Source organism: Natator depressus, chromosome 1 (genome assembly GCF_965152275.1).
Source record: "Natator depressus isolate rNatDep1 chromosome 1, rNatDep2.hap1, whole genome shotgun sequence".
NCBI classification, from domain to species: Eukaryota; Metazoa; Chordata; order Testudines; family Cheloniidae; genus Natator; species Natator depressus.
This window is the reverse complement of record NC_134234.1, coordinates 40311580-40337692: the sequence shown is the minus strand read 5'-3', so window position 1 is coordinate 40337692 and position 26113 is coordinate 40311580. Positions and strand designations below refer to the sequence as shown.

At 44.9% G+C, this 26113-nt stretch overlaps 1 protein-coding gene and 1 long non-coding RNA gene across 4 annotated transcripts in view; one reads left to right on the top strand and one right to left on the bottom strand.

Annotated features, from left to right (window-relative positions):
- Window positions 1-17696, bottom strand: part of IFT88 (intraflagellar transport 88) — a 78925-nt gene extending 61229 nt beyond the window's left edge. For all 3 annotated transcript variants that reach the window (XR_012640233.1, XR_012640234.1, XM_074958158.1), the window contains exons 1-8: window positions 17575-17696; window positions 16714-16809; window positions 15189-15251; window positions 13220-13276; window positions 9893-9946; window positions 9122-9185; window positions 8965-9034; window positions 6386-6476 (exon numbers count right to left, since the gene is read on the bottom strand). Coding sequence is in view for 1 of the 3 variants with exons in the window: in XM_074958158.1 (XP_074814259.1) it covers window positions 6386-6476; window positions 8965-9034; window positions 9122-9185; window positions 9893-9946; window positions 13220-13276; window positions 15189-15251; window positions 16714-16803 (489 nt within the window). In the remaining 2 variants the exon portion in view is untranslated. The remainder of the gene's footprint in view (window positions 1-6385; window positions 6477-8964; window positions 9035-9121; window positions 9186-9892; window positions 9947-13219; window positions 13277-15188; window positions 15252-16713; window positions 16810-17574) is intronic.
- LOC141990680 (uncharacterized) lies at window positions 17254-24242 on the top strand. The gene is made up of 3 exons (XR_012640235.1): window positions 17254-17264; window positions 18049-18285; window positions 21919-24242. It is a non-coding gene; the product is annotated as an uncharacterized LOC141990680 (long non-coding RNA).
- The last annotated feature ends 1871 nt before the right edge of the window (window positions 24243-26113 follow it).

The following is a 26113-nucleotide window of genomic DNA, read 5'->3' as shown; positions in this document are numbered from 1 at the left end:
CCTGGGGTCAGCCAGTTAGTGATAGGTATGTGAATAGTGGCTGTGTTTTAAATCACTGAATCAGTGGTCTCTGTGTTGCAAACAATACTGCTTCTGTAAAATGTTGCATTTTGGCTTCACAGATATGATCTTGGGAGCCCAGCCTCCCTCTTTGTTATCGCCGGCGGAACGACTGCACAGAATTAGAAAGCGGCCACAAAGACCTAAAGAGGACTTTCTGGGTGATGTCATGATGCATTCTGTGGCTGAAAACCAAGAATTGAAGGAGTGGTGGGACAGCGAGAAGAGGGACCAAAAGGAGAACGTGGCGCGTCAGAATGAAGCCACGGAGCGGCTTTTAAACATTATGGAGCTCCAAGCGGACACGCTCTAGGTGCTACTGGCACTGCAAACTGAGCAGCTCCGTGCCTGTGCTCGCCCACCCCTGCAGCCGCTGTTGCAAAAAACTCTTTCCCATGCGAACCCCAAACACTGTCAACACACTCTTATCAACCTCCTGGCTCCAGTCTGTAGCCGCTGCATTCCACTCCTGCCCCATCACACTCCAGCCCTGAGGACTCTCAGTACCCACAGCACTCAACACCTGTCCCTCTGCAGTTTAGCCCTGCTGAAGTACAGTACCTGCTGCACTGTACTCCAAAGGAGAAGGTTGGATATGATACCTGGACATACACAAATCTTTAACTGTCCTGGGACCCCACCTCGTTCTGGGACCCTCCCTTCCCCCATCCCTCTCAGTGCTGATGTGTTTTTTTGTTTGTCTCTCTCCTCCAGTTGTTGTTTTTTAAGAAAAGAATTGTTTTGGTTTGAAAGCAATCATTATTCCATTAACTGACAGCAAACAGAACCCTGCAAAGCAACAAGCAATTTTCTTAAACCTCCATAGTGCATCGTCTGCACCAATCACAACCATAGAATCATAGAATATCAGGGTTGGAGGAGACCTCAGGAGGTCATCTAGTCCAACCCCCTGCTCAAAGCAGGACCGATCCCCACTTAAATCATCCCAGCCAGGGCTTTGTCAAGCCTGACCTTAAAAACTTCTAAGGAAGGAGATGCCACCACCTCCCTAGGTAACGCATTTCAGTGTTTCACCACCCTTCTAGTGAAAAAGTTTTTTCTAATATCCAACCTAAACCTCCCCCACTGCAACTTGACACCATTACTCCTCGTTCTGTCATCTGCTACCACTGAGAACAGCCTAGAACCATCCTCTTTGGAACCCCCTTTCAGGTAGTTGAAAGCAGCTATCAAATCCCCCCTCATTCTTCTCTTCCGCAGACTAAATAATCCCAGTTCCCTCAGCCTCTCCTCATAAGTCATGTGTTCCAGTCCCCTAATCATTTTTGTTGCCCTCTGCTGGACGCTTTCCAATTTTTTCACATCCTTCTTGTAGTGTGGGGCCCAAAATTGGACACAGTACTCCAGATGAGGCCTCACCAATGTCAAATAGAGGGGAACGATCACGTCCCTCGATCTGCTGGCAATGCCCCTACTTATACATCCCAAAATGCCATTGGCCTTCTTGGCAACAAGGGCACACTGTTGACTCATATCCAGCTTCTTGTCCACTGAAACCCCTAGGTCCTTTTCTGCAGAACTGCTGCCTAGCCATTTGGTCCCTAGTCTGTAGCGGTGCATGGGATTCTTCCGTCCTAAGTGCAGGACTCTGCACTTGTCCTTGTTGAACCTCATCAGATTTATTTTGGCCCAATCCTCTAATTTGTCTAGGTCCCTCTGTATCCTATCCCTACCCTCCAGTGTATCTACCTCTCCTCCCAGTTTAGTGTCACCTGCAAACTTGCTGAGGGTGCAATCCACGCCATCCTCCAGATCATTAATGAAGATATTGAACAAAACTGGCCCCAGGACCGACCCTTGGGGCACTCCGCTTGATACCAGCTGCCAACTAGACATAGAATCATAGAATATCAGGGTTGGAAGGGACCCCAGAAGGTCATCTAGTCCAACCCCCTGCTCGAAGCAGGACCAATTCCCAGTTAAATCATCCCAGCCAGGGCTTTGTCAAGCCTGACCTTAAAAACCTCTAAGGAAGGAGATTCTACCACCTCCCTAGGTAACGCATTCCAGTGTTTCACCACCCTCTTAGTGAAAAAGTTTTTCCTAATATCCTATCTAAACTTCCCCCATTGCAACTTGAGACCATTACTCCTCGTTCTGTCATCTGCTACCATTGAGAACAGTCTAGAGCCATCCTCTTTGGAACCCCCTTTCAGGTAGTTGAAAGCAGCTATCAAATCCCCCCTCATTCTTCTCTTCTGCAGACTAAACAATCCCAGCTCCCTCAGCCTCTCTTCATAAGTCATGTGCTCTAGACCCCTAATCATTTTTGGAACCATTGATCACTACCCGTTGAGCCCCACAATCTAGCCAGCTTTCTATCCACCTTATCGTCCATTTATCCAGCCCATACTTCTTTAATTTACTGGCAAGAATACTGTGGGAGATCGTGTCAAAAGCTTTGCTAAAGTCCAGGAACAACATGTCCACTGCTTTCCCCTCATCCACAGAGCCAGTTATCTCATCATAGAAGGCAATTAGATTAGGCAGGCATGACTTGCCCTTGGTGAATCCATGCTGACTGTTCCTCATCACTTTCCCCTCCTCTAAGTGCTTCAGAATTGATTCCTTGAGGACCTGCTCCATGATTTTTCCAGGGACTGAGGTGAGGCTGACTGGCCTGTAGTTCCCAGGATCCTCCTCCTTCCCTTTTTTAAAGATGGGCACTACATTAGCCTTTTTCCAGTCGTCCGGGACCTCCCCCAATCGCCATGAGTTTTCAAAGATAATGGCCAATGGCTCTGCAATCACATCCGCCAACTCCTTTAGCACTCTCGGATGCAGCGCATCTGGCCCCATGGACTTGTGCTCATCCAGCATTTCTAAATAGTCCTGAACCACTTTCTTCACAGAGGGCTGGTCACCTCCTCCCCATGCTGTGCTGCCCAGTGCAGCAGTCTGGGAGCTGACCTTGTTTGTGAAGACAGAGGCAAAAAAAGCATTGAGTACATTAGCTATTTCCACATCCTCTGTCACTAGGTTGCCTCCCTCATTCAGTAAGGGGCGCACCCTTTCCTTGACTTTCTTCTTGTTGCTAACATACCTGAAGAAACCCTTCTTGTTACTCTTAACATCTCTTGCTAGCTGCAACTCCAATTGTGGTTTGGCCTTCCTGATTTCACTCCTGCATGCCCGAGCAATATTTTTATACTCTTCGCTGGTCATTTGTCCAGTCTTCCACTTCTTGTAAGCTTCTTTTTTGTGTTTAAGATCAGCAAGGATTTCACTTTTAAGCCAAGCTGGTCGCCTGCCATATTTACTATTCTTTCTACACATTGGGATGGTTTGTCCCTGTAACCTCAATAAGGATTCTTTAAAATAAGCCAGCTCTGCTGGACTCCTTTCCCCCTCATGTTATTCTCCCAGGGGATCCTGCCCATCAGTTCCCTGAGGTTGTCAAAGTCTGCTTTTCTGAAGTCCAGGGTCCGTATTCTGCTGCTCTCCTTTCTTCCCTGTGTCAGGATCCTGAACTCGACCATCTCATGGTCACTGCCTCCCAGGTTCCCATCCACTTTAGCTTCCCCTACTAATTCTTCCCGGTTTGTGAACAGCAGGTCAAGAAGAGCTCTGCCCCTAGTTGGTTCCTCCAGCACTTGCACCAGGAAATTGTCCCCTACACTTTCCAAAAACTTCCTGGATTGTCTGTGCACCGCTGTATTGCTCTCCCAGCAGATATCAGGGTGATTGAAGTCTCCCATAAGAACCAGGGCCTGCGATCTAGTAACTTCCATGAGTTGCCGGAAGAAAGCCTCGTCCACCTCATCCCCTTGGTCTGGTGGTCTATAGCAGATTCCCACCACGACATCACCCTTGTTGCTCACGCTTCTAAACTTAATCCAGAGACACTCAGGTTTTTTTGCAGTTTCATACCGGAGCTCTGAGCAGTCATAGTGCTCTCTTACATACAGTGCAACTCCCCCACCTTGTTTGCCCTGCCTGTCCTTCCTGAACAGTTTATATCCATCCACGACAGTACTCCAGTCATGTGAGTTATCCCACCAAGTCTCTGTTATTCCAATCACATCATAATTCCTTGACAGTGCCAGGACTTCCAGTTCTCCCTGCTTGTTTCCCAGGCTTCTTGCATTTATGTATAGGCACTTGAGATAACTTGCTGTTTGTCCTGCTCTTAGTATGAGGCAGGAGCCCTCCCCTTTCGCGTTCTCCTGCTCGTGCTTCCTCCCGGTATCCCACGTCCCCACTTACCTCAGGGCTTTTGTCTCCTTCTCCCGGTGAACCTAGTTTAAAGCCCCTCCTCACTAGGTTAGCCAGCCTGCTTGCAAAGATGCCCTTCCCTCTCTTCCTGTCTCTGCCTAGCACTCCTCCTTCTTTGAACACCATCCCATGGTCAAAGAATCCAAAGCCTTCTCTCACCTCCTAGCATTACAAGCACTGCACTCCCGAGCATAGCAACAAATATTAGTGGCTTTCATCTTCAAATTGCTGCCTCATAGCATCCCTGATCCTTATGGCCCCACGCTGCGCCCCTCTAACAGCCCTGGTCTCTCTGGCTGTTCAAATTCAGCCTCAGCAATCCTGCCTTGAGTGAAGATTTCACCCTTCCCTTCACAAATATTATGGGGCGTACAGCATGCGGCTATAAGCATAAAAATATAGTCATCAGCCAGGTCCAGCCTCCCACACAGGCAGCGCCAGCGGGCCTTTAAACGGCCAAAAGCACACTCAATGGTCATTCTGTACTTGCTTAGCCTGTTGTAAAACTGCTCCTTGCTGCTGTCAAGGTGACCCGTGTATGGCTTTATAAGCCACGACATTGAGTAGGCAGGGTCTCCCAGGATCACAATGGGCATTCTGAATTCCTTCCTGGACCAAAAGATCACCGTAGGGGAAGTCCCTGCTTGCAGCTTCCTCAACAGGCCAGTGTTCCAAAAGATGTGTGAGTCATGCACCTTTCCAGACGACCCTAAGTTAATGTCCATGAAACTCCCACAGTGATCCACAAGCGCCTGGAGAACCATAAAGAAATACCCCTCCCAATTAATGTACTAGGTGGCTAGATGGTCTAGTGCCAGAATTGGAATATGCATGCCATCTATTGCCCCTCCGCAGTTAGGGAAGCCCATTTGTGCAAAGCCATCCACAATGTCACGCATGTTGCCCAGAGTCACGGTCTTTCGGAGCAGGACGCGATTAATGGCCTTGCACACACTTACGTCAACACGAGTCCAACGGTCGACTTTCCCACTCCAAACTGGTTAGCGACCGATTGGTAGCAGCCTGCAGTAGCCCGCTTCCACAGTGCAATCGCCACGCGTGTCTCCAATAGCAGAGTAGCTTTCATTCTCATGTCCCTGCGCCGCAGGGCTGGGGCGAGCTCATCACACAGTCCCATGAATGTGGTTTTCCTCATCCAAAAGTTCTGCAGCCACTGCTAGTCATCCCCGACGTGCATGACGATGTGATCCTATCACTCAGTGCTTGTTTCCCGAGCCCAAAAGCGGTGTTCCACTGTGGTCAGCACCTCTGTGAATGCCACAAGCAATCTCATGTCATAGCTACTACACGTGGCAAGATCAGTGTCAAACTCCTCTTCCCTTTGTAGTTTAAGGAATAACTCCACTGCCACTTGTGACATGTTAGTAAGAATGAGCAGCATACTGGTCAACAGTGCAGGATCCATTCCTGCAGACCAAAGAGGCAGAGCGTGCAGTACACAAACTGCTTAAAGATGGCGCCAAATGCGGACGGAAGCTCAGTGATTGCTGGGATGTGAAGCAATGCATCATGAGGCATTGGGACAGGACCCAGCATGCCCCGCGACCCCCTCCACCTTCCCACAACTCTTACTGGCAGAAGAGGAAAAGATGCTCTGTGGGATAGCTGCCCAGAATGCACCGTTCCGAATACCACTGCAAGTGCCGCAAGCGTGAACACACTATTGTGCAGGCAGCTGACACTGTGAACACACAACAGTGGTTTCCCTTGAGCGCTCTCTGACCAGTGCTGTAACTCCGCCAGTGTAGACATAGTCTATGTGACAGCAGAATGATTACCGTTATATAATATTATGCACATTGTCTCCAGCATTACCAAATATCACTGACTTGAGTGTAGAGAGAGAGACAGACACACACTAAGCATCAAGATTCCGTCTCCTTTGTGGCAGTGCAGACCATGACCACAAGATCAGCCACAACAATATCAAAATTAAGACAACCTAGCTTTAACAACTGGAAATTTTATGACCAACCAAAAGTCAAATTAGCATTTAAAAAGCATATTTGCATGTATGAGATGTCCCTGCATATAATATTAAAAGACAAATGAAACCCAGATAACTTACCAATTTTAAGTCTCCACAGCTGTTGGCAATGCAGCTTTCTTCAACCAACTCATTCACTTTTTTTTCTAACTGTCTAATCTTTTCTTCTGGACTAAAATTGGGTAAATAATGCATCATTTATCTTATGCAAATACCAGTAATAATATAAAGATGTTTGAATATAGTACATTATTTTTAATAAAATGTATTTATAGCTGTCTTGGGTCTCATTAATATGCCATAGCATCTGACATTTCTTGATGGATAACACAACTGTAAAAGTGGCCGTTTGTTACTGCACTATCAGAAGTTCTATCAGTAATGTGGGCTAGTGAAGAAAGTAAAGAGAAAATCCTGCAGTTTCACCATTTTCAGTGAGCGATCCATTTAATGATGGAAAAGAGGTTTGGGTTATTGGGCTCTGATCCTCTTAATGTAACAAGCCTCAACTTGAGCTGTTTGGGTAAAGATAGTATAGATACATGCACTGGGTGAAACTTTTAAGCACCCAATGGAAATCCAATATTGCATATGTACTATTTTAAAGAGCTAGTTTAATCAAAAGTAGAAATTCAATTTGTAATGATAATTTTTTAAACAGTGTCAGCACAACTTTTCATCAGAATTACAGATTTTATCAAAAGCTGTGATTGATCCAGAATTATTTAATCTGTGACAAAAAATTAGCTGCATAATAATCTGATTATTTCCCTTCTTTCTCCACTTGTAACATGTCCCACTACCCCTGGCATTCAGGAAGCTCAACGGCCCTGCGTGAATCCCTCCTCCCCAATCTGTTTTGTGCCAAGTCTCTAGCACCATCCAACATTTACACTAGACTAGTAATATTCACCACCTCAGTTCTGGCATATGTGAAATCTGTTTGGGTTATGAGATCCTGGAAAGAAGGAACAGAGGGAAGAAGTGGTAAAATTTACTGTGTCTTTCCTAGCGGGAAGATAGCAGGAATTTCGGGGTATGAATCTACATGCACCACTGGCATCCCTTGCCAAGCAAGTACTCTTCCAGTCCTCTAACGATCTGATCCTTTTCCCTACCACAGCACTCAGTGATGACAAAGGCCACACCTATATTCAGGATCCTGAGCCACAGACAAAGCACAAAATACAAGAGTGGGGTGGGAGGAAAGCTAGTTGTTTTTTTAACCACCAGAGGCCCTATTCTCTTTCTGCAGGATATGAACCATGACTTCAGCAGGAATCACACTTAAACCCCAAGCCTGCAAAAACCCATGGACACGCTTAACTTTAGTAGCATAAGTAGTTTCATTGAAATCAATAGGACTATTTATGGTGGTATCACATTGTTGATAAAAATATTAAATAATGTTGGACCAATCTAGATGATTACATAAAATCTTTTGTGGTAAAGTCTACAGATGACACAGACTGCTGGGGTAGTAAATAATAAGAGGCATAGGTTACTGTTACAGAATAATCTGAATCACTTGGTAACCTTGGAATCTGTGAATTCCCCGGTCGTCCCCTTCCTCCATGGGCCATGGAGGTAATAGGATCACTGCATTGCCCTGAGCATGCTCTTAATCAGGGGTGGGCAAACTACGGCCTGCGGGCCGGACCTGGCCTGTCAGGGCTTTGGATCTGGCCCGTGAGATTGCCACCCGTGTGGTGCAGCGGGGCTAAGGCAGGCTCCCTGCCTGCTCTGGCCCTGCACCACTCCCGGAAGCAGCTGGCACCACGTCCCTGCGGCCCCTAGAGGAGGAGGGGGCAGAGGGCTCTGTGTGCTGCCCTCACTTGCAGGCACCACCCCCCACAGCTCCCATTGGCCGGGAACGGGGAACCGCTCCACATTAAGACAATGAAAATAATCAAATCCCATGTTTCAGGACTTCAGCTGGTCACCTGCAGGGAACAGGAAGGCATCTCCTGACCCGATGCACTACTGGTGAGATGTATTCTTAGGGTGAGGATGGGGTTCACTTTCTTCTGAACCATCAGAGACAGGCCACAGCTAGAGAGGAAACACCAGTTGGAGTGGACCAGTGCTCTGAGATGGTACAGAGAATCCTCTTAGATGTCTGGCTGGAGTTTCTTGCTGACATACTTAGGGTAAAACTGATGGCTAGATTTGGGATTGGGATGGTATTTTTTCCCCTAGGTAAGACTGGCAGGAAATTTAGGGAGTTTTCACCTTTCTCTGTAGCACGGGGTGTGGATCACCTGCTCTGATCATCTGGGCATAATAAATTCCACGCCACTGTAGGGGCCTCAAGCATTGGTGGCACCTCAGTCTCTCCTGTTCTTTGCCTGAGGTACATAACAGTTTAGCTTCCCAAGGACCGAAATACTTTAGTCAATCTAAAATAACTAGACTGAACGTAAGGATATCTGGGTGACAATTAATAGGGAGGACAGCGTAGATGATCTAATGGTCCCTTCTGGCCTTGAACTCTATTAAATCTAGTAAAGTTAAGCATGTGCATGTTTGCGGGATCGGGCCTCTTCCTGCAGAAAGAGAATCTAGCCCCTAGGCTTCCTGAGTACCATGTTGTTGTGATTTTTCTAAGAATGCTGAAAGCATTTGTTTCTAAACAGAACAACAAAAATGTGGCTACGTACGTATCTTCATTTTTCATTTCTAAAGGAGGAGCAGGACCTCTTGCTTGACCAAGGGGATCAAATACAGAACCTGCAAATTAACACATGGCACTGAGAACAGTAAATTCTATGACAGACAGTGAATTCCATGACAGGCAGTGAATGCTATCCACCCTACCTCTCAAAGCTGCTTTAGTGTAACCTGCTGCATGAACTGCTGTTAGAGGTCGAGCAACTCCATCCTTAAATTAAAAGAAAAAGACATTTTTATGAATGAAAATATTCTGAAATCCCCCTGCTTTTTCCCCATTTTTGGTTAAGTTACATATTGGAACATAAGTGGGAAGCATGCTTTACGGTTGATACAGGCTGACCTAGTATTAGTAAGCCTCGTTTACGCTGACCAGTGTCTTTCACAACCCTTAGGTATACTGTAACAGACTCTACAGTAGCAAAATATATATTGGAATTATTTCTAAGTAATAAATGTTACAAACTGTTTTATTCACATAACTTATTCCAAATGCCTTTTTACATGGATAACCCTAATCTTTTTTGTTGCCGATAATTTTAACATATGCCGTATAATTGTCTCTCATTTTTAAAATATTCTTCTTAGGAGCTGGCCTGTTAGACTAGTGGCTCTGTAATGTGCTGTCACATGCTGCCATGCTGAGTGTCAGAGTTTTTTTTCCCTGCGCAGCAAGGATTGAGAGCCCTGATAAATTATGGGTCAGATTGAGTGGAATTGGACAAGATAAAGAGGCACAAGCTGTCTAGAAACCAGCTGTAATTCAGTAGCTGAGAAATCCCCAAGCTTGGGAGAGTTCACAGCTGGCAAAGAGACAGCATATCCACCTCTTGGAACATTTGCATTAAAAAAAGAGAACATTCACAGTATAACTTCAGCATACTGAGCCCACACTCAAAGTAAATAATAAAATATTACCTGTATAGCTCCTGTCATTGGTCTTCCCATTGATGACGATAATGCTGTCTTTGACTATCAAAATAAAAAAAATTTAAATTAACAATCATAAGCTCTTTTTCTACTTTAGAAGTTTAAAACCAAAACTATAAATACTTAAATATGTAGCGTTTCTGTCTCATGAATGTACAACTTTAGGATACGATCCTGCTCCCCTTGAAATCAATAGCAAAACTCGCATTGACTTCACTGAGGCAGGATATACTTCCATTATAGGGCATAAATATTATGAAGGTACCTGGTAGCAACTCCATAGTTATGATTGAGTTCTAAAATTGATTTAAAATTTAAATAAATTCCTGTTTTTCTCTAGAAGAAAGAGACAAGCCTTGTAAAATTTCACAGATTTTACGCCCTTTGAATTTTCTGTATACTTTTTGTTTAGTCTCTGTTCATCAGTTTTTAATGGGCTCTGGTTGAAATTTGTCCATGGCAATCGTACATTTCATTATTGACTTTTTTTTTAAATTGTCAATCAACACAAATATTAGTAGAGAGGTGTATCCTGATAGACCTGGTACAATAGATAGTTTTTATTTTTTAATTAGATTTAGGAAGACTTTGGCTGTAAGGCACAGTTGCTTTATACCTAAACTAGGGATGTAAATATTGTTTAAAAAGTTAATTGTTTAAAGGATTAAAATTCTATTGTTTAAAGGGTTAATCGATTAAAGGGGGAGGACTGGGGTTGTTCTGGCTGTCGAGGCAGGGCAGGGACAGGGGCTGGAGTCGGTCAGCTGGCCATGGGGCTGGGGTCAGCTGGAGGCCAGTTAACCGGTTAACATTTTACATCCCTAACCTAAACCTGATAAAATGGGGCCAGGTGCCCATAAAAGCCTCTTCACTGTGAGCTATGCTTTTCTGTCAGATTTTATCCTTCAGCCAAGAAGGTATATAAGGGTTAATTTGCAACAGCTAATTGATATGTTCTCCATCAGCAGATAATATGTTCTCCATCACCACTTCTACCCCCTTCCCTGCCACTTAAGCATCTTCATTTATAAACAGTTACGGCTGCTGCATGCATAACACACATGACAGCAAGTAAATGAAAAGTTAAGCCACCTAACAGTAAAGACCATTTACTTCTCCAGCCACAGGCCCCCACCTCACTGTAGTGATAACTACTGTATACCATAGACCATGTACCACAGCTTAAACTCTGTCCCACTAGAGATTCTTTCTGAATAAGATATTTAAGATATGTCCTTTCCTATCTAGCCACACGGTTAAAACTTGTACTCTCACTATATTGCATCTTGATTACTGCATCATTCTTTTTTCTGGTCTTAAATGCAGTCTTGCCCCGCTTATATCTATTCATAATACTGCTGCAAGTATCATTTTCCGAGCCTGCTGCTTTGACCATGTCACTCATCTCTTTGATTCCCTTCACTGGCTTCCTCTTCTCAATTGTATCAAACATAAGCTGCTTCTCTTTGCTTTCAAGTCCTTTCATGACATATCTCCCACACTATCATCTCTCTTCCAGTATTGAAAGGTTGCCTCTAATATCTCATTATGTCAGCCTTTATTGCACATTTGTTAAATTTTCAAGCACCTTCATGATTTCTTCCAAGTTTACCCCTCATGCTTGGGACAAGCTCCCTGTAAACATCTGAAAACTAACGCATTATCCCCCTTCAGAACCTTCCTTTGCTGTAAGGCCCACAAAAACACTGACAACAGTGCTGGAGTGCTGAGACCTCAGCGTAGCCAGTCTGACCATTACTTCTCATTACGCTTCCTTGTACTTCCCCACTGGTCTGTTTATATCTTTTTTTTTCTCTTGTCTTATACTTGGACTGTAAGCTCTTCAGAGCAGGGAGTGTCTTTTTGTTCCATGTTTGTAGAGTGCCTAGCACAATGGGGTCCTGGTCCATGACCAGAGCCCTCACCTGCTATAATACAAATAATAATAATGCCAGCCTTCCATTACTGTGGGAACTGCCCCTCTGCACACAGCCCTTTACCAAACTAACTACTCCAAACACCACTAATTACTACACCAAATATCCACAACTATGAGTGTTGGGGGGGGGGGGGGGGGAGGGAGGAATAATCTGGTAAAGGGGTGTGGCCTGATCAAAGGACAGGGGCAGAGAAAAGCCTACAGTGCAGTGATTTTCAATGGGACTTCGACGCTTTTGAAAATTCTAACCAGCAAGCTTGCCTAAGAGATAGCTAAAGCAATATACCTGTCTAGAGAAGCACATACTTAAAAGGTCTTAACACTGAGGATGAGGAGAAATTTTAAGGTGTTCCAAAAGGGTGTAACTAGAAGTAATGACATCAAATTAGACAACAGGAAAATTATGACTATTTGGGAAAAATTTCCTGACAGAAGTCCAATGTACTGTGGAATAGTTCATAAGAGTAATTACACTGCTTGAGTTATTTAAATAGGACTAGATAAAAAGCACTCAAGAATGTTCCTTCCAATTTAATCTTGCATTGGCAGTGGTATCCGAGATGACTGAAGAGAAATTAGGCATCAAAAATACCTATAATTAAAGTAATTAACAATTAATTAGTTATTCAAATGATCTTGTCTATATTTAGGGTTTAAGAACTAGAAAGAAATCTGTATAAATTTAAATGTAATTTGAAAATTCTTTACAATTTAATATTTACCTTAGGATCATGCAGTTTCTACAGCATACTCCAAAACTGTCCACCACATAAACACAAAGGGTGCAGTCCAACTCTCACTGCAGTCACTGGAAGTCTTCCCATCAATTTCAATGCAAGTTCAATCAAACCTTTAATGTTGGATTCTGCCCTCTAATACAATACCTAGGAAGCACAGTCGAGTATCCTGAAAAATCAGTAACTGTGCCCTGTCTAAGGGTATGTCTACACTACCTGCCGGATCAGCAGGCAGCGATCGATACAGCAGGGATCGATTTATCGCGTCTAGTCTAGTCTACATCTACTCCTGTACTCCACTGCTGCGAGAGGCACAGGCAGAGTTGACGGGGGAGCAGCAGCAGCAGTCGACTCACCGTAGTGAAGACCCTGAAGTGAGTAGGTCTAAGTACGTCGACTTCAGCTACATTATTCACGTAGCTGAAGTTGCGTAACTTAGATTGATCCCCCCCAGTGTAGACCAGGTCTAAGTGCACAGTTGCTGATATTCAAAGTTAAGCAATGAGTGTGGCTCATTGGAGGAAAGGACTGAGACAAAAAGAGACAATGCTGTACATAGGATTTAGAGGGTTGTATATACTCAAGACTCCAGGTAGAGCCTCTCTTTGATTAAGTTTAAAGCACAGAACTAAAACTTACCCCAAATCCTGTAGCTAAAGGTCGTGAAGCTGATGTGCCTGGAATTTTGGCTGTTATCTTCATTAAAAAAAAACAAAAACAAACCATAATTAATCCAAATGTGATTACTCAGTCTTTTTACATAGGTTAATAAAACAAGTTCACAGAAATGATCATGCATTAAAAAAAGTACAGAAAGTTCTATAGTTATGTCTCTATGTTCAGTTTTATTTGTATAAACCATAGCTCCCTCTTTAAAATATGTACCTTTCTGGTGATTAAATTGCACATGATTCTTAATGGTTTCAGCTCTTGTTTAGAAGCACACAGTCCTTACAACAGAATATACATTTCAAAAGTAGGGTCTACATGTCAATTTTCCATTTCTTTTGAAAAAGGATGTAAGAGTTTTGAAGTCATAACTAAATAAAAGTAACCAAAGTCATGTGAATAAAATTAAATTGCAACAACACTCCAGAGTTCTGTATATTATACTCCATTCTCCATCCCACGCTTGAGGTACCATGTCAAGGCCAACTTCCTTCTGGTTGGATGCATTATGCGAGGACCTTTTTTAGAATCTGTTACTTCATTGTAATCAGTATCTGGCTCATTTTATCATATAGGAACAAGGCAGTAGTGCCTAGTGGTCAGGCCACTCTGCCATGTGGTATGGCCTTTTTATGGATTTGAAGGATCCAACATAAAGACTAAAGGGGATATGTAGAGAAAGTGGTCCTGGGAATGAACAGTGCTTGGAAGGAAATCCTGTCATTGTATCTTTAAGGGCCTGGGGCAGGAGCCTTGCAGAGGGGGGCAGAGCCCCCCACCAACTGGGAACGAGCTGGGAGAAGGGGACCAGCATAAATGCTGTATCCTCTGTCATCTCAGGGAGATGCCTGCAGACACTGAAGAGAGTAAGAAGGTCCCTGCATAAGTGGGGAGAAGGCTGCCTGGTGGATCCTGCTAGCCTCAGGATTAACTGATGAAAAAGGGGCAGCTGAGGCAGAAGCTGGTTAAGGCCCTACAGCTGGCTAAATTATAACCTAGCCCCAAGAGGAGGGCTGGGGCTCTTGCTATGAGGAGAGTGACTGACTAGGTGTTTCATTAATGTATACCCTGCCCGAGGAGGGACTGTCTAAAGCATAACCTGAGCTCCAGAAGAAGGTCTCCTGAAATGGGACAAAGAGCTGATGAGGAGTCTTATAAGGAGCCAGAGCAAGGTGACTTTTGTTAGTTCCTCCAGATAAGTCACACTTTGTAGAAACTTAATAAATCAGACCCCACAGAGGGGTGCATTCTTTTAAGTCAGTGTAAATCTGGTAATTGATTGAAAGAACCTAAGGGGGAGGGCACATAGGGGTGTGCTGGAGAGGCTCACCCCCTGACATTTAAAATACGAACGGCCATAGCGGGTCAGACCAAAGGTCCATCTAGCCCAGTATCCTATCTTCCGACAATGGCAAATGCCAGGTGCTTCAGAGGGAATGAACAGAACAGGTAATCATCAAGTGATCCATCCGCTGTCACCCATTCCCAGCTTCTGGCAAGCAGAGGCTAGGGACACCATCCCTGCCCATCCTGGCTAACAGCTACGGATGGACCTATCCTCCATGAATTTATCTAGTTCTTTTTTGAACCGTTAATCTTGGCCTTCACAACATCCTCTGGCAAAAGTTCCACAGGCTGACTGTGGATGCCTTGCCTTCTCCCCCGCCTTCCCCCCCCCCAACTCTTCCCCATCCAAATATTTAAGAAATAATCATGTATAAGAACTATACTTACTGAATGGTGGAAGTTTAAAATCTCATGCTGTAGCTCTAATAATTTTGGCCTTGTATCTCACAAATGGCTAAACATTCCATCATCATTTTAGCAATATACTGAGCTTGAGACTTGCCCAAAGGCAGTGGGTGGCAAAGCCAAGATTAGAACCCAAACTTCCTGAGAATGTTTAGAAAAATTGCAACATATTTTAAAATTTACTTACTGGGGGTCTTCTACCATGACTAGTTCTCACAGCCTGCTGAAAAGCTGTGTCATTTTCTAAATCCTGAAACAAAACAAAAATGTAACAACTATCCAAAGAAAATAAAAAAAAAAATAGGTACCTAATTTGCTCCTACAGTACTTTACTATTGCCAGGGAGATGAGGAATGGGAGAGGGAGTGAAAGGAGGTACTGAGACTTGGCTGCGGGGGAAACCGGTTCCAGGCTGGAAAGGGGAGCTTGGGAGTTCCTATCTGTTCCCAGGCCTGATTTTGGGCCCTGCAGCAGTCCCTTCAGCCCCTCTTGGTCCCACTCCGGCCTCTGCCTCCCCTTCATCCCCACTAAGCATGCACAAGTATATGTGGGGGTGGACCGCCTACAATATTTCCACTGTGGGGGCACTAGCCCCTGAGTTAGGATGCCCTTGGATATTGCCAAATTACAGTTTGTAGTGTCAATAAGCTATGATTATACAACTTAAAGAACTTTTAGTTTACACAAAGCAATATCAAAACAGAGCAACCACTGAATAGTAATACATTGGGAGAAAACTGAGCTTGATTTATAATACTTAGTAGTTACCATACACAGCATTTTTATTTCGGTCTAAAGGGCTGTACTAATTTGAATTCTTAACTGATCCTAGTGTGCATCTCATATTGCTATTCCAGTGAGAAAATTTTAAAACAAACATATATTGGATATTCCGCTATTTATATATTTAAACATGCAGGGTGTAGTATAAATCTCACTAGCTTATGGAGGAGGAAACAATATATTGAAAATACACTATAATGATCAATGGACTAGATGACCTATTATGTCTTTTACATCACTTATTTCTATGATTCCATTATTTCACATAAAGGTACATGTGGTGAGGGACAGCTTTAGTGTAAAATAAATGAGTTCTAGAATGCTGGACCTAAGAAGTTCAAGTAGTTCAACACTGAACAGAAGCTATTGACTGAATGCTTAGTCTGCATTCTTATTTAATTGGGTTAAAATGATTTTATGCAACAGTAGTTTTCAGAATATAATTTTATTTTGATAAATTAGTGATTTTATTCTATTTAATATGTAAATTTGACTTAAAAAAAATCACAATGTGATCCCATTGAAGGTGATGTCAAAACTCCCATAGAATTCAATGGGGCTAGGACTTCACCCCAGATGCCAAAACACAAACCTACTAAAACCTCTACTTTTAAACAGTTACAATTTAATATTTCATATATTCTAATCTTAACAGCAAACAGTTTTGTTGTACACCTTCAACCAGTGTCTATCTCAGAACAGAAACCCAGCAATAAAATTGTAACCACTCAAAATGATCTCTGAGATTGTTGATAAATCTGTATGGATGGGTGGAGGAAAACTAACTTCAAAGCAGCAATGCTTGCTGGTTTGTTTCTGATCATATCTAAAGCACCATCAGAATGCCAACTCCAGTGAAGATTGCCTTATATCATGCACAAAGGCATGGCCTACACACATAAAAACTGAGAAATGGTAAGTAGATGTACCTCTGTGTCAAAGGTGGGGTTATAATCATTGTAGCCCGAATAAAGATCATCTTCATCCGCTTTAGGTGCCAGGTGGACATTTTGCATCATTTTTACCTGAGAAACATTAATTATGCCAAATATTTTCTCAGCATTATCAAAAGTCTCCTTACAATTGTAAAATCATGAATAGTACTGAGCTTTTTCCGTTCACAAGAGCTAAAACTTTAGACCTAATCCAAACCGCAGTGAAATTGACCCCTGACTTCAGCAGCTTTTGAATTAAACCTGGACAAACAGCTTCAGCGTAGATTTAAAGGGACACAGTCCACTTGAAATCGAGTCTGTTTGAAGAAGTAACAAGCCCCACTGAGGTCAAAGAGCTTCTGAGCAGATCTGAAGCACCCGGGGGTCAGGAAAAGGGATTAATAATTGGCCCGATGCTCCCGCGAGTCCGGCCCTGCCTGTGGCCGGCCCCTGCTCTGGCAGAGGTACAGAACTGAAGCTCGAACAGGCCGAGCTCTGGATGCTCGCGCCCCCCGCCAGCGCTACACGATGCCGGGCAAAACGAGGTGGGGACTTGTGGAACTCCTCAAATGCGGGGAGCCAGGGCCCCTACCCCGGCCGGAGGGCGAGGGGCCCCACTGCGGCACGGAGCGCCCAGACACAGCGGGAGACATGGGCTCTGTCCCCAGGAGCCAGGGCTACCGCCAATGGCGCGGGGAGGGGAGGGAAAGGAAACCGCTAGACTGTGTAACGGCGCGATTCCCCGTTGGCCCCCGGTTCCCCAGCACTGCCCCCCCCCTCGCTCGCTCCGCAGCTGCTGCTGCTCCTTCTGCTGCATCGACTCCAGCCCCGTCATCTTCCCGCTCCACCTTCTACCTGGTCCAGGAGCCCGCCCTGCGGCCCCGCTAGCAGGGGAGCCGGTAACAGGCCCGCACCGCACGGGCTCCGGGCAGTGGTCGCGCCCACGATCCCATCCCATAACGCACCGCGGCGAGCGGAACGGGAGGGGGCAGTGCGTCCGGTTGCTAAGAGACGAGAGCGACTCGTGGAGGCCTAGGCCTCTGTAGCGTCAGAAACAGCCGCTTGCGAGGCTCTGCACGCGCTGAGCATGCGCAGCAGCAAGCCTGGAAGCCGTGGCTCACACTCGGCCCTGACTCTCAGATTCTGCTCCCTGAGCAAAGGGCGGGGCCGAAAAGCGGAGGCGAGGGGCCTCCTCTACCCCAGTGCCCCGGCCTCTAGCTGTGCCACGCCAGGGAGACTGTAAACACCTGCCTGCTGGAGGCTTGATTCTGAGGCAGGTCTTCCTTTTCCCTGCTAGGTTAGTCAGGTTCAGACGTGAAACCTTGTCAGTTTCAGGAAAGCCAACCCCCTCCCCAAAACATACCAAACAAGTAACCCTGGCCTTGCTGAATGTGGAACGGAGAAAGGTGGAGCGAGCAACAGGCACAAAACGGAGAAGCTCCTTCATGACCCACAGTTCACGAAGAAAAAGAGTTGGGGGTGGATAATCAGCTGAACATGAGGGCCCAGGGCCAGGCTGGAGCCAAGAGAGCTAATGCAATCCTGGAGTGCATAAATGCAAATCGAGTAAGAGTCAAGAGATTATTTTTACTTCTGTATGTAAGCAGGGGAATAGTCCCGCTATTGTGGGGAACTTTCCTGGCTTCTGCACTACCTCGGTGAAGTGGGCTAGCGAAAGGATCTGAGTCCTCGCTCCCACTTCCTTTACCCAGTGGCCTCCCTGCCCTTGAGGACTCCCCTTCCACTCTCCTGTCTGGCAGAGTCCCCATAACCCCAACAAGGCTGGGCCCAGGATTCCTGGGGGGCTCGATCCCCAACCCTGTTGTGGTCACCTAGGACAGGGGCTAGGGTGTCCCCACTCCGGGGTACTCTCTGCACTGGGCACTTCTCTGACCCACTGACCTTTACATACAAGTTAAAGCAAATGCAAGTTATTTAATCAACAATTAATTTTAAAAAGAATAAGGGAAAATGGGAAAGGTTAAAGGAAACACATCATCCCGCTCTGTGGCAGGAAACATCACGAACAGTGTCTCTGGAATGTCAGGGCAGTTCACAGTCTGTTCCTTGTAAGTCCCAGGCCTTCTTCTCAGGCCCTGGCTGTGCTGCAGGGATGCTGTCGGTTGGACACTTGCTCTGGTGGTGGCTACACGCTCTCAGGCTCTAAGTGGTAGGACCCTTCTTTCCAGTGTCGGCCCCGCCCTGTCAGGGTTACGATCCAAGCCTGGCCTGCAGAGCCTCTTGGCTGAGGTGTCTCCCTGTGCTGGGCCCGCTGCCCAGGGTCCCCCTCGGTCTCCCCAGCTGCTCAAGCACCCAGCTCTGGACTGCTCCAGCCCCAGCTCCACCACTCTGTCTCTGTTGCTCTGCCTCCAGCTCCCTGGGCTGCTTCTCTGGCCCCTCTGGCTCTGGTTGCTGCAGCTCTGCTCCCAGGACAGGTCTGCACTGCAGGCTGCTTCTGTGACTCTGCTCCCAGCACTGACCTGCTTCATGGGCTGCTTTTCTGGTCCCTCTGGATCTGGCACAGCTCTGCTCCCCAGCTTAGCTTGGGCCCCTGCTTTCTCCTTAGTTCAGCCCCACTCTGTCTGACCCAGGCAAATCCATCTCGCATGGAGCATGGGACCTCCCTGGCCTCCTGACTCCCTGATTAGCCTGCTCACCCTGTCATTCAGGCTGACCTGGAGCATTGGCCTCTCCCCATTGTTCCTGGGGGCTGTCAGTCTCAGGGTCCAGATTCCCCATCGACCCTTCCCCCTTTTTAGTATTGGGAGCTAGCAACTAAAACACCCCCACTGAATGTTAGTAAGGGGGCAACAGTCCCCTTACATGTATTTGACACTGGTGCAATTGCTGCTGGATCCTCTAGCCAGTTCTGGTGACCACAACTAAAGAAGGATGTTGCTAAATTGTAGAGGGCTCAGAGAAAAGCCACGAGAATGATTAGAGAGTTAGAAAACTTGGCTTTAAGTGATTTACTCAAGGAGCAAACTGTATTTAGTTTAACAAAGAGAAGGTTAAGGACTGACTTGATTAGTCTACAATTACCTAAACAGGGAACAAATATCTAATCTATCAGAGAAAGATATATCACAATCCAGTGACGGGAAGTTGAAGCCAGGGCCAGCTGTAGGCACCAGCTAAGTAAGCTTGTGCCTGGGGCGGCGCTGCTGAAGGGGCGGCACTCCGGCTGTCGTTGGGGTGGAACTCTGACAGCAGCCCCGGCTGCAATTTGGCAGCAGCTCCTCTCCGTTGTTTCCCGCGGCGGCAATTCAGTGGCGACTCTTCTGACTTGGGTCTTGCCGTCAGTGGCAATTCAGCGGCAGCTCCCTCCGATGTTTCTGTTCTCTCCGGCAGCTGCGTATTTGTCAGGTTTTTTGTTTGTTTGTTTTTTGGTGCTGCTTGGGGCAGCAAAAAACGTAAAGCCGGCCCTGGTTGAAGCTAAACAAATTCAGACTGGAAATAAGGCATAAATTTGTAATGGTGAGAGTAATTAACCATTGGAATAATTTCTCACTGGTCATGGTGGATTCTCCATCACTAACCATTTTTAAATCAAGATTGGATGATTTGTGGGGGATTTCTATGACGTGTGTTATACAGGAGGTCAGACTAGATGATCACAGTGGTCCCTTCTGGCCTTGGAATCTATGAAGCAATAGGAAAAAAGACTAGTGAAAACTTTTAGGCCCTGATTCTTCAAGAGAATTGCGTGGGCCACTGGGAAAGATCAGGCACCTAAATATTTTGGTTAATGTAGGTTGACTATTCCTGTTTGATCCTTCTATGATTCTGTGTAGCATCCATCATCATACCATCTAAGACACCAATCCTTCAAACACTTATGTATGTTCCTAATGTTATGCATGGCCTATTGAGGTCCCTTCCAGTCCCACGATTCTATGTGAGTACTTTATGAGTTACGTTAAGCATGTTTATAAATTGTAGCCTGTGTGCTTACCAAGGGGCAGCATATTGTTCTGCTCATCTTTCCTCATCCTTTAGACCAGAAAATTAGGACGGCTAATGCTAATCCTATATCCTGTCAGAATATGCTTTCCCTCATTCACCTTTCCTCATCCCCTGATCCAGGGATAGCACATTCTGACAGATGATCATCTGTCAGAATTTGCTATAGTTGTACCTGGGAAGAAAGATAAGCATTTTGAAAGGGAGGCAAAAAATGAGATGCCCTCAATATGGGAAGTGTTTTCTAACTCCCACTCTCAGCATCCTGCTGACTGGCCTCCAAGAAAAGTTTGTCTACTTTATTGGGAGTGGTGAGCATTGTATGCTTAGCGTGTGTATTCTGTTTTGGTAATTCTTAATAGAGGTTAAGGATATTACTGTGTAAGGTTCTTTTACTGGTAAAAGGCCCTCAAACCTGCAGAAGATTTTGCCCTGAGCCCTAGGAATTGGGTAAGGGTGACCCTAAGCCCTAGGAACTGAATAAGGGTAGTTTCCTTTCACCCTGAGCCCTAGGAACTGGGTAAGGGTTGGGGTGCTTAAATTAACTGGGTTATGCCTTGAGCCCACCGAAGGGTAATGGTGGGGTGCCCTAGAGTGTGTGGGTAACATTCTGGCAACTCTTTTACTATGTTGCTCTATATTGCATATAATAGAAAGTCATAATATTTATAACTCGTTTATTATTTGTATTGCCATAGTGACTAGGAGCCCTAGTCATGGACCAGAACCCCATTTTGGTAGGCATTGTACAAACACAGAGAGATGGTCCCGAGCCTACACCAAAGAGTTTACAATCTAAAGCTATGTCTAAACTAGAAAGTTTTCCTGGTAGAACATTACCAGCATTTCTATGTCAGTGGAGCATGTGCACACTTAGCAGTCTTTGTTGCTATGCTTCCTCACTGTCAGAAGTTCTGTCAGCAAAAGATGTGGTGCAGTATGTTTACGTATCCTAGTGTACCCAATACCACCATCTGGTGCACACCTTTCTGCGTAATATTTGCAGTGCATTGTGGAATACCAGCAGTACATTCAGAAAATTATGGGAGCTCAGGGTTAAATTCCTGCAATTCCCTTTCTTCCAGCCCATAATTTCTGTGACTTTTTAAAAATTTGCACAGTTCTTTGTGCTGCTCTTTCAGTGTCTGCTATCTTGCCATCCAGGATCACCTTGAACAGATTGGCATTATTGTGTTTGTTTTAAAGACAGGTCTCATGATTCTTCTATATTTGCAGAGCTTCAATGACTGCCACAGAAACTGGTGATTCTGTGATGAAGATGAGACAAACAAGAAGGAAGAATGGATGATGCAGAAAGTGCATAAAAATTGCAAGGTGCTGCTGGCATTCGCTGATCAGCTCCACATGATCGAGTGGCACTTCTGGGCCCATGAAATCAGGATGAAGTGGTGCAACTTCAAATATTGTGAGGCAGATCTGAGATGAGCAGTAGTTGCTGTAGAACTTTAAAATACAAAGACCACTTTCCTGGGGTTGTGTGTTGAGCTCGCCTGAGCCCTCCATTGCAGAGACATCAGAATGAGAGCTGCTTTGACCGTAGGAAAGAGGGTGTGCTCTAGAAGTTTGCAATCCCAGGCTGCTATCAGTCAATGGACAATGAGTTCAGTGTTGGAAAATCCATGGTGGGGGCGGTTGTCATCCAGGTGTGCGTGGCTATTAAGCGTGTCTTGCTGCGTAGTATTGTGACTCTGGGCAATGTGCAGGAAATAATAGAGGGACTTGAAGCAATGGACTTCCTGAACTGTGGTGGGGTAATAGGCTGCATAGCCTGATTCTGCTGCCTGCTCCCCCTTACTGCTTAGTACATAAACAGAAAGGGGTACTTGTGCCTGGTTATGCAAGCACTTGTGTATTACCGGAGGGTGTTTCACTGACATTAATGATGGCTGGTCAGGGAAGACACATGACGCTCATGTCTTTAAGAATACAGGACTTTTTGAAAAGATGTAAGCAGGGATACTTAACCTGTACCAGCACCACCACATTAGCACTGCTAGAATGCAGTGACATTTGCCAGAGTACAATCTGGACTGCTGCACAGCTGTGTTCCCTCAATTCTCCAAGCCGGAGTGCCTTTTACACTGCTTTGCTTTGAGAGCAACCTCTCCTGGCCTGCTCACAGGCAGCCTCTAGCATATAAATTACTCCCAGCTGAGTTATAGGTGTGTTCTTAGCCAGCCACTCCTGAATTATATTCTAGAGCAATACCAGCAAATTCTGAGTACCAGACTTGTCCCCAGAAATGTGCATCTTGTACTGCCCAGCACCCTCTGCTGGGCAGTACAAGCTCACAGAAAATGAAATGACAGACTAACAGAAAATGATATATACAAACCCTCTTATCTCACATGGAGAGTCCAAACACACACAAACATGTTTATCAACTACAGAAAGATAAATTTTAAGTGATTACAAATTATGAGGCATAAAAGTCAGAATTGGTTACAAAGAAATAAAAGGTAAAACACAAACTAATACCTAACTTAAAAAGCTAAGTGAACTTGAAGCAAAAAGGTTTTTCTCACCACATGCTCACAGCACTCTGGCTGGATTCCTTCAGCCAGGACCACTCCCCCAGTTCAATGGTGCTTCATTTCTCTTTCAAACATTGCTGCTGCCATGAGCCGAAGTGAGAGGTGAGATGTGTTTTGTGTCTTCTGTTCTCCCTTCTTATAGCATTTCTCTTCTTTGAGAATTATCTCCAGCTAGGGTTCAGGCGACAAGAAGTCTGTTAGCCAAGATGTAAGTTTCTCACTCACACTCTTCTTCCTGCCAAAGAATGGCCGCTTAACCAGGTGATAGTCCATTTGATTTTGTTGACACTTGGTTGAGGCATCAGTTTTCCTTTTGTCTCTGAGGAACTGGTGTCTGCCTGCTTTTCTAAACTTGGATCATGTCTCAGCAATGTCATACAGTAGAATCTTATAACTTTACATACAATGTTGCCATACACATTTTACCAGGACAACGATGATCAGCAAATTATAAGGTTTCAAATGATACGTCACAAAGAATAACTTTGTACAAGATTTATCATAGTTTTGTAAAAAGGATGAACACCAGGGTACAAACTGTCACAAATGCCACTAGTGATTCTGGGGAAGCTGCCCTACCCTTTGTATCCCTGGCTCATGAAACCATATACCAGATACTGGACAGCATCAAGGAACGATTTAATTACTCTCTGAGCAGGTGCAAGATAACTGTTGAATGTGCATGTGGCAGATTGGAAGGACACTGGCAATAATTCATGAATAGGTAGGATCTTAGTGAGGCAAACATTCCTGTTTTGCTTCTATTGATTTCAGTGGAAGTTAGGAGCCTAAAAACCCTTAAGTAGCTGGGCCAAAGGTGCTTCTTAATAGCAAGGTATCTTTAATGAAACAAACTAATCATCTCCGGATTGTTGACTGATACATGTTTTTAAATGGTTATGGTACATTTTAACCTAGTTTAGATTATAGCAAGGAACAAGTTGTACCATGTTTACTTAATAGAAGAACATAGGTCAGCTGTAATTCTCTGGCTGTCTTGAGGGCTGGGAAAGGCTACACTGTGAAGGTATTGGACACGCAGGTTAATTAATGACACTAACTTATAGGAATTGTACCTTTTTATTCTTTCCATAGCTGTAGTGGCTCAGGATCCCAGACAGGAATTAAGACCTTCTTGTACTATACCTTATACAAATAAATAACAGAAGAAAATCCCTGCCCTAGAAAAGTGGTTCTCAGCCTTTTTGGGCTCAGGAACAATTTGTAGACTTGATAGCCTGTCACAACCTAATAAACAGCTTTAGAGCAAAACAAATAAATGAACCTCATTTACTTAATATTCTTACCCACAGTATATAATATACACATTAATATAATAAGTACACTATGTGTACCGTAGTGGGAGCTCCTGCCCCACAGGTCTGGCTGGACTTGGCTTCCTGCTCTGGTTGTTGTGACATAAAGGGTCGTAGCGTTACTCAGGGGGGCCAGCCAGGCCAAATTTATATAAGTGGCATTGCAAACTGGCACCTGGGATCACAGTACCATTCACTCAAATTTGGCATGGCTGGTTCTCCATCATCATGATGGAGGGCCAAACCTGAGTGGTGCTATGACCCCTGAAAGAGGTAGCAACTCCCCAAGTGGGAAGCCGAGCCCCGTCAGCCCCAGATTTGAAGCCACAGGAGCTGCTGCTGTGACATAGGTGCAGGGTCTGAACCCCTTCCACCACAAGCCTTCCACATCTCTGTGGAAACAGGACCCAACTCCTCTCCTCCCCTCAAGGGCCTCCATGTCCCTTCAACACATTCTGGTGATTCAATTTTGGGTCATGACTCATGACCCACAAGTTGAGAAAACCTGTTCTAGAGACTTTGCAATCTAGGATTTAGACATTTAAGTCGATACAATTTTGTAAATAAATGGCCCAATTGAGAGCTAGTTTCTAGGCCCTGCAAAGCCCATGGCAACTTTTCCCCCTCCCCCTTACCCCACTACTTCATTTTTTAAAAATGTAGTTTTCTGTCCCCTTTCCTGGCAAAGATATCCTGATATAAACTGTTTGCTATGATTGAAAGTTTGTCATTAGATTATAGTCTTTCTAAAGATCATAGTATTTATAGTCCCTCCCTGTAGCTGGCCCCTGGTGTCCACGTAAACCGGAGCCAAAGGTACTTTGATTTTTGGCAGAATGCCCATTCAGTTCATGGCTTTTTATGAGGCACTGCCTTTCAGGATTCTGTTGCTGGTAGTACAGCTGCCACAGTTCCCTTCTAGCTGTCTGCTAGTAGCTGAGCTGACTCACCTGTTGATAGCCACTGTAGCGTCAAGAAGAGGAAGCCAAAAATAGCGAGAGGAAGTATGATCTAGTGGACTAAACACTGGACTGAGAACAAGGGACTTCTGCATTCTACAGCCCCATATATACAACAGTAATAAACATGTTTAATATGGTTATAGCTAAGCCATGTTATAACATGTTTATTCTTTCCCACGTGGAAAGAACCCCTCCCTCCACTGTTTTAGTCATGTTAAGGAACCATATTTTAGCCTAGGTAGCTATCAGCATTAAAATATAGTTTTCTTATAGATTTCTGGTATTGTTTTTATTTTTTTTGCCTACAGAGGCAGTTTTTAAAAAAGTTATAATGTGGTTTGTCTACAACCATGTTTAAACATGGTTATCTTTGTTGTATAGACAAGGCCTAATCCCAGTGTTTATAACAACTCCTTCAAAGGGAATGAACAGAAGAGAGCAATTATCAAGTGATCCATCCCCTGTCATCCAGGCCCAACATCTGGCAGTCTGAGGCTTAGAGACACCTAGAGCATGGGGTTGCATGCGCTTGGCTAATTGGCATTGATAGACCTATCTTCCATGAATTTATCTAATTCTCTTTTGAACCCAGGTATAC